At 43.6% G+C, this 5,581-nt stretch overlaps 2 protein-coding genes across 2 annotated transcripts; one reads left to right on the forward strand and one right to left on the reverse strand.

Moving 5' to 3' along the window:
• The first annotated feature begins 1,075 nt into the window (after positions 1-1,075).
• LOC122009900 (homocysteine S-methyltransferase 2-like) lies at positions 1,076-3,414 on the forward strand. The gene is made up of 7 exons (XM_042566214.1): positions 1,076-1,326; positions 1,476-1,532; positions 1,616-1,845; positions 1,928-2,057; positions 2,335-2,538; positions 2,697-2,771; positions 2,982-3,414. The coding sequence occupies exons 1-7, from the start codon at positions 1,150-1,152 to the stop codon at positions 3,255-3,257; spliced, it is 1,149 nt and encodes a 382-aa protein (XP_042422148.1). The 5' UTR covers positions 1,076-1,149; the 3' UTR covers positions 3,258-3,414.
• A 743-nt stretch (positions 3,415-4,157) lies between these two features.
• LOC122012480 (vicilin Car i 2.0101-like) lies at positions 4,158-5,135 on the reverse strand. Its single transcript, XM_042569027.1, has one exon. It carries the CDS (start codon positions 5,119-5,121, stop codon positions 4,267-4,269), a length of 855 nt encoding a protein of 284 aa, XP_042424961.1. The 5' UTR covers positions 5,122-5,135; the 3' UTR covers positions 4,158-4,266.
• Between the last annotated feature and the right edge of the window lie 446 nt (positions 5,136-5,581).

Genomic DNA, 5,581 nt, shown 5'->3' on the forward strand with positions numbered 1-5,581 from the left:
ACGCTGATTGCATATGTCAATATTAAATGTTAAGGGTGGCATCTCGATCATGGGTTGAATTCACAATCTTGCATATTCCTCGCCTTTACGACCTTTGTCTTTTCTATTTGCTAATTTGGAGATTGACAGATGGGGCAAGATTAGCTCAATACTTGGCCTCACGCTAACCTGGCGCTCAACCATGTGATGTGACACAACAGTCTAATCAGTTAGGCTAAAGTCTCCTTCTACTAGACTCGACGGAAAAACTTGTGATGTGGCGGATATTAGTTGCATCCACGTGGGCCCTTGAAGTATCCAGTCATATTGCACTCAAACAGATTAAACCTACTTTACTCAGAATCAAGCCCTGTCAAAGGGGAGACCGAGTTAAGTTGTTCTCACTTAGCTAGTGGAACCCAAGAAATCTAGATCCAAATTCACTTAGGAAGTAACGACTGACCTCCTTCAGTTCAACTACACCCAACCTCATTCAAGTCAACCACACCCCACTTCTTTCAACTTAGCGCTCAACTTCCTTCAGCTCAGTACCGCTCGACCTTCTTCATCTCTACATTTCCCAATACCCCCAATGGTGGTCACTAACCCTCCATTGTGGAGAACATAGACATCATAATAAGTGAAGGACGTGGATCATCTAGGACACATGGGCCTACATGATAGCCCCACGACTTGAACGTGAGGGAGTTCATGTCTCTTTCCTATGCGAAAGTATAAAAGGGAGTCCGTTCCCATGGGCATAGGTACATACACATTACGCATCTCAAATTCTACTATTTATAAGATTTTTCATGAACAAGTAATTTTTATAACTTGAGCATCTTAACTCATTCTAACCTCTCCAATTAAGTTTTTCATGTCGCATGATTGCTTCTCCCCCTAGGTTCGTTCGGAATTGCAAATCCGGTCTTGGCACAGCCTCAGTTGTTTCATCAGTCACGATCTGCTTTGGCCTGAACAATAGCCTAAGAATTGATTAAATGACTGAGAGATTCGTGTTTCATTATGTTAATAATCCTAATTTAAATTATAAAGTCAGATCAGTATAATCTTGTAAGCCGTGTTTGGGGAACCTACGTACATCCGTAGATTCCCATTCCGCTGCTATAAAAGAGGGCGGAAGCAGGAAGGAAGAACAAGTAGGAAACGATGGGATTTGGGAGCGGCGATGGGGCGGATCTAATGCGAAAGTTCCTCAACGAGGCTGGCGGTTCCGCCGTCATCGACGGCGGGCTTGCAACGGAGCTCGAAGCCCATGGAGCAGACCTGAAGGACCAGTTGTGGAGCGCCAAGTACCTCTTCACCTCCCCCGACCTGATCAAGAAGGTAAATCCCCCTATAGAAGTTGCAATCTTTCCTTCTTTTTGTGAAGTTTGCTGTTTGCGATTCAAAAGAACTCATAAAAAATAAAAATGAAAACTTTTACGGCACTTGTTTTGAGCACTTGTTCTGTATGTTGTCTCATTTCGTGACAGGTTCATTTAGACTATCTTGAAGCTGGTGCAAGTATCTTGATCACTGCCTCCTATCAGGTTCTTATCGTTATTCTGCGATTTGAATTATGATTAAATTGGAAAAGTTGCGGTATAATCGGGATTATTTGGTGCCGCAACAGGGAACCATACAGGGTTTTCAATCTAGAGGTTTTTCCCCGGCGGAAAGTGAAGCTTTGTTGAGGAGAAGTGTTGAAATTGCATGCGAAGCGCGAGACATATTTCAAGGCCAATATCTTAAAGCCAGTTCTGGATTCAGTGAGGGCGCAATCAACCTGAAGCAGCATCCTGTGTTGGTTGCTGCATCAATAGGAAGCTATGGAGCATATCTAGCAGATGGTTCTGAGTACAGGTGCATCTTGTTAATGCTGCTCGGGACTACAGTATTATATGGAGGTCTTCATTAGATGATCATGTGATTGTTCTGTTTGTAGTGGAAACTATGGCCAAGAAATTACAGTGGAAACCCTCAAAGATTTTCACAGGAGAAGGCTTCAGGTTCTTTCTGAAGCTGGAGCTGATATAATTGCTTTTGAAACAATTCCAAATAAACTTGAAGCTCAGGTATCTTTTGATGTATTTGTAGAGCTAAGCAATGTTTCCTGCTCTTCCTTCGTTGCACATTTAGGTACTTGGGGTACTCAATACCAAAGAGTAAAAGGGCACAAATAGTTGAGGCTTTCGATAGGATTTAGCTAAAACAGAAATTCAGAACAGAGTTTGTTACAAGAATCTACTGCAAATATTAAGAAGCTTGATATTAGTGGAACCCTAGACTTGAGATTCGTATTTTGCTCAAGATGTTCCTTTTGGTGGATCCTAATTCTGACTTCTTTTACAGGCATATGTTGAACTTCTTCTGGAGTGTGACACAAAAATTCCAGCTTGGTTTTCTTTCACTTCGAAGGATGGGATCAATGTTGTTAGTGGAGATTCTATGGCTGAATGTGTTTCTCTGGCTGATTCATGCAACAAAGTCGTTGCTATTGGAATCAACTGCACTGCACCTAGATTCATCCACAGTTTAATTCTCTCTATTAAGAAGGTAATACCTATTGTACAGTCATTCTTTTTCTCTTTTTGTTTGGAATGAAGCTTGATGCTCAATTCAGAAGGAATCCATCATTGATACAAAATTTGACAACTTAGTGATCTTAGTTAGTATTTCAGTCTAGTGACTTCATATTCTTTATTCCTTGTCAGGAAACACTAAAACCCATCTTAGTTTATCCAAATAGTGGCGGCGAAGGGTATGATCCTGTTAGAAAGGATTGGGTGGTGAGTTTTTACAACCTCGTTGATACTTGAACATGTCTTCCTGTTGCTTCGATATTATTGAGTTCTAAACCTAATCAATTCTGAAATCTAATGACGGACAAATATCAATGCATTTTCCATGTGAAGTTCGTGATGCAATTTGTACCAATACCTGGTTTTACAATTTTTTTTTAATAAAATGTCTAACCACCTCTGTGTTTCTGCTTGCAGTTAAGTGGTGCTTCTGACGATGATTTTGTTTCATACGTGAGCAAGTGGCATGAGGCTGGAGCTTCTCTTATAGGAGGATGCTGTAGGACAACCCCGAACACCATCAGGGCTATAGCAAAGGCTTTGTGCAAGGGCTTTGATGCTGGCAAAGGAGAAGCAGAGCAACAGATTGAGGTTGAGAAAAATTCAGTTGAGGACACACTGGCACTTAACTCGACATCATTTCATAACTCTTCCAGCAACACAAGTGCTTGCTCCCGTCCTCTTCTCGTGTAGTTGTCTAGTAAATGCGAAAGTAAAATGATGCACGAGATCCTGATCAAACTGTACTGTGCATAACTGAATCTGTTGTCTGAGTTCACCCTGCTTGGGATTGTAGTAGCAGGATGCTAAGTGTGATCAATAAAAAGTACTGTAGTAACATTACGTCTTTTGTTTTGGGGTTAAAATTGTAGTAGTAATTCTAATATCACGTAGAATAGTTGTTGATAGATAAGTATGATAAAACAATTGACTTCGTAATAATTCTGTAGGAACAAGTGTAGTGGCCTTGTTGCAGACAACCATCTCTATTATCACTTCTTAAGATCACTTGTCTATGGGAAAAATGAATATGAATTCACCTATTATGTCTCCTAATTCAGCAACACAGCTCCAGGCAAACAAAGGAATCCATGGCCAAAGTCTGCAAATATCTTCACCGTCTTGTCTCATGTGAATAGCTAGCATCTCCTCCCTGCGGAGCCTTATCATGATACTTGAACTTTCATGGGAATAATTGTTAGATGATCCTCTGTACCGGAGATGGATAACATAACGTAAGCCAACCCAATCGATGGTGCTCATTTTTCACATCTTCCCTCCATTAGTCAGCTTCCAACCCTCTGCCGGTCTTCCTGCGGCTCTGCCTCTTGTAGAAGGAAACAATAGGAACTCAAGTTCAACAATTAAGTTAGGCAGCAAGGATGTATAATAGTTTAACAACATCTATACAAAATTGTTATCAATAAGTTATTATTCGGAGTTTTGAGTTTTGATTTGTGTAATATTTATTGTATTGCGTAGATTATTGGGAAGGCCCCGTTGAGCAGAGTCGCGCGTGGCATTAACCAGGAACTTTGCATCACTTTTTTTTTTTTTTTTTTGACAAAGGCGGCTCTTTTATTTAGTTGTCACTAAGTCGACATTAGACCAGATTCTTACACTACTCAAGGGAAAGAGTCACACAGATTGACTCCGACATGTAGACTCCGAGCCACCTCACTCCTGCTTCGACTTCCAAAACTTACACCATCTCTATCGCTGGATCTTCACGCCCCCCACGGCCCCTTCGTTCGTGCTCTCTGCACTCCTCCTCGCATTGGCTGCGGCACTGCCTCATTTTGCGAGGGTCGCGATATTGCTGTTCGCAGTCATCCTCGCACCGGCGGTATTCCTCCCGAAGATCCCTGTTGCCGCCGGACCCGCCACGGCCGAGCTCTTCCCGTTCCCGCTGTTCCCGGTACTGCTCCTCGCACTTCCATTGGCATTGCTGTTGTCGGCGCGGGTCGCGACGCTCCTCTTCACACCGTTGTTGGCATCGCCGGAATTCCTCCCGAGGGTCGCGGTTCCCTACGGCATCGCAGCCACGCTCTCTGCGCTCGCGCTCCTCTTGGTAACGCTCCTCGCATCTCCTTTGGCACTGCTCTTGCTGCCGGGCGTCGCCGCGCTGCTGATCACAACGCCGCTCGCACCGGCGGAGTTCTTCCTCGGGGTCTCTGTTCGTCTCGTCGCGTCCTCGCTCCTCCTCATACCGCTGCTCGCACTGCATCTCGCATTGCTGCACCTGGCGCGGGTCATGCTGCTGCTGCCAGCACTTCTGCTTGCATTGGCGAAGCCTCTCTTGAGGATCTCGACGCATCTCCACCAGATCGTCTCCCCTGCTCCTTCTCTGTTCGCTGCGGTATTCCTCCTCGCACCTTTGCTCGCACTGGCGCCGCTGAGCTTCGCCCTGCCGACTCTGGCGGCACTCTTGCTGGCACTGCTCGAGCCGGCGCTGGGGATCGACGCTGTTGTGCGAGAGCACGGAAGCAGCCGATAGGAGGTAAAGGGAGAGGAAGAGGAGCACTGCTAGGAGTGCTTTTTCTTTGGTGATCGCCATAACTATTGGATAGATCAAAGCGATGGAAGTGATGATGGACGGAAGGATTACGATGCTTCTTATAGCGAGAGGACAAGGTGAAAATTCTGGACGATTGGGGCCACGCGGTCGTCCATGGCAGTCATGCAACTTGACGAGTGTTCACCACCGTTCTCCTCACCGAATCCTACTCCACAGAGGGGCTGGGGCAGCAGGACCGCATGCAAATGAAGAGATTCTCGTTAAAAGATTGATATCCAATATCACTCCGTTTTCGAATAAATTATTACAATAAATAAAATTTTAATAATTAGAATTTTATTAATTTAAAATTATTATTATCGAACAGATTTTAATTCATTTCTCTTTTTTTTTATACTCTTTAATTATTTTTATATTTTTTATACTCCTCATACATACCAGAGCTAATAATTTTTCTTTCTTTTAATTTTCTTCTTAATAATTTTTTTTAACTTACTTT

This window comes from Zingiber officinale, chromosome 8A, assembly GCF_018446385.1.
Source record: "Zingiber officinale cultivar Zhangliang chromosome 8A, Zo_v1.1, whole genome shotgun sequence".
Lineage (NCBI taxonomy): Eukaryota > Viridiplantae > Streptophyta > Magnoliopsida > Zingiberales > Zingiberaceae > Zingiber > Zingiber officinale.

Excerpts from the sequence above, each read along its gene's own strand:
- LOC122009900 (XM_042566214.1), top strand. The coding sequence starts at position 1,150 with ATGGGATTTGGGAGCGGCGATGGGGCGGATCTAATGCGAAAGTTCCTC. Across the intron at positions 1,533-1,615 it reads TGATCACTGCCTCCTATCAG|GGAACCATACAGGGTTTTCA; the intron begins GTTCTTATCGTT and ends GTGCCGCAACAG. Across the intron at positions 2,058-2,334 it reads CAAATAAACTTGAAGCTCAG|GCATATGTTGAACTTCTTCT; the intron begins GTATCTTTTGAT and ends CTTCTTTTACAG.
- LOC122012480 (XM_042569027.1), bottom strand. The coding sequence starts at position 5,121 with ATGGCGATCACCAAAGAAAAAGCACTCCTAGCAGTGCTCCTCTTCCTC.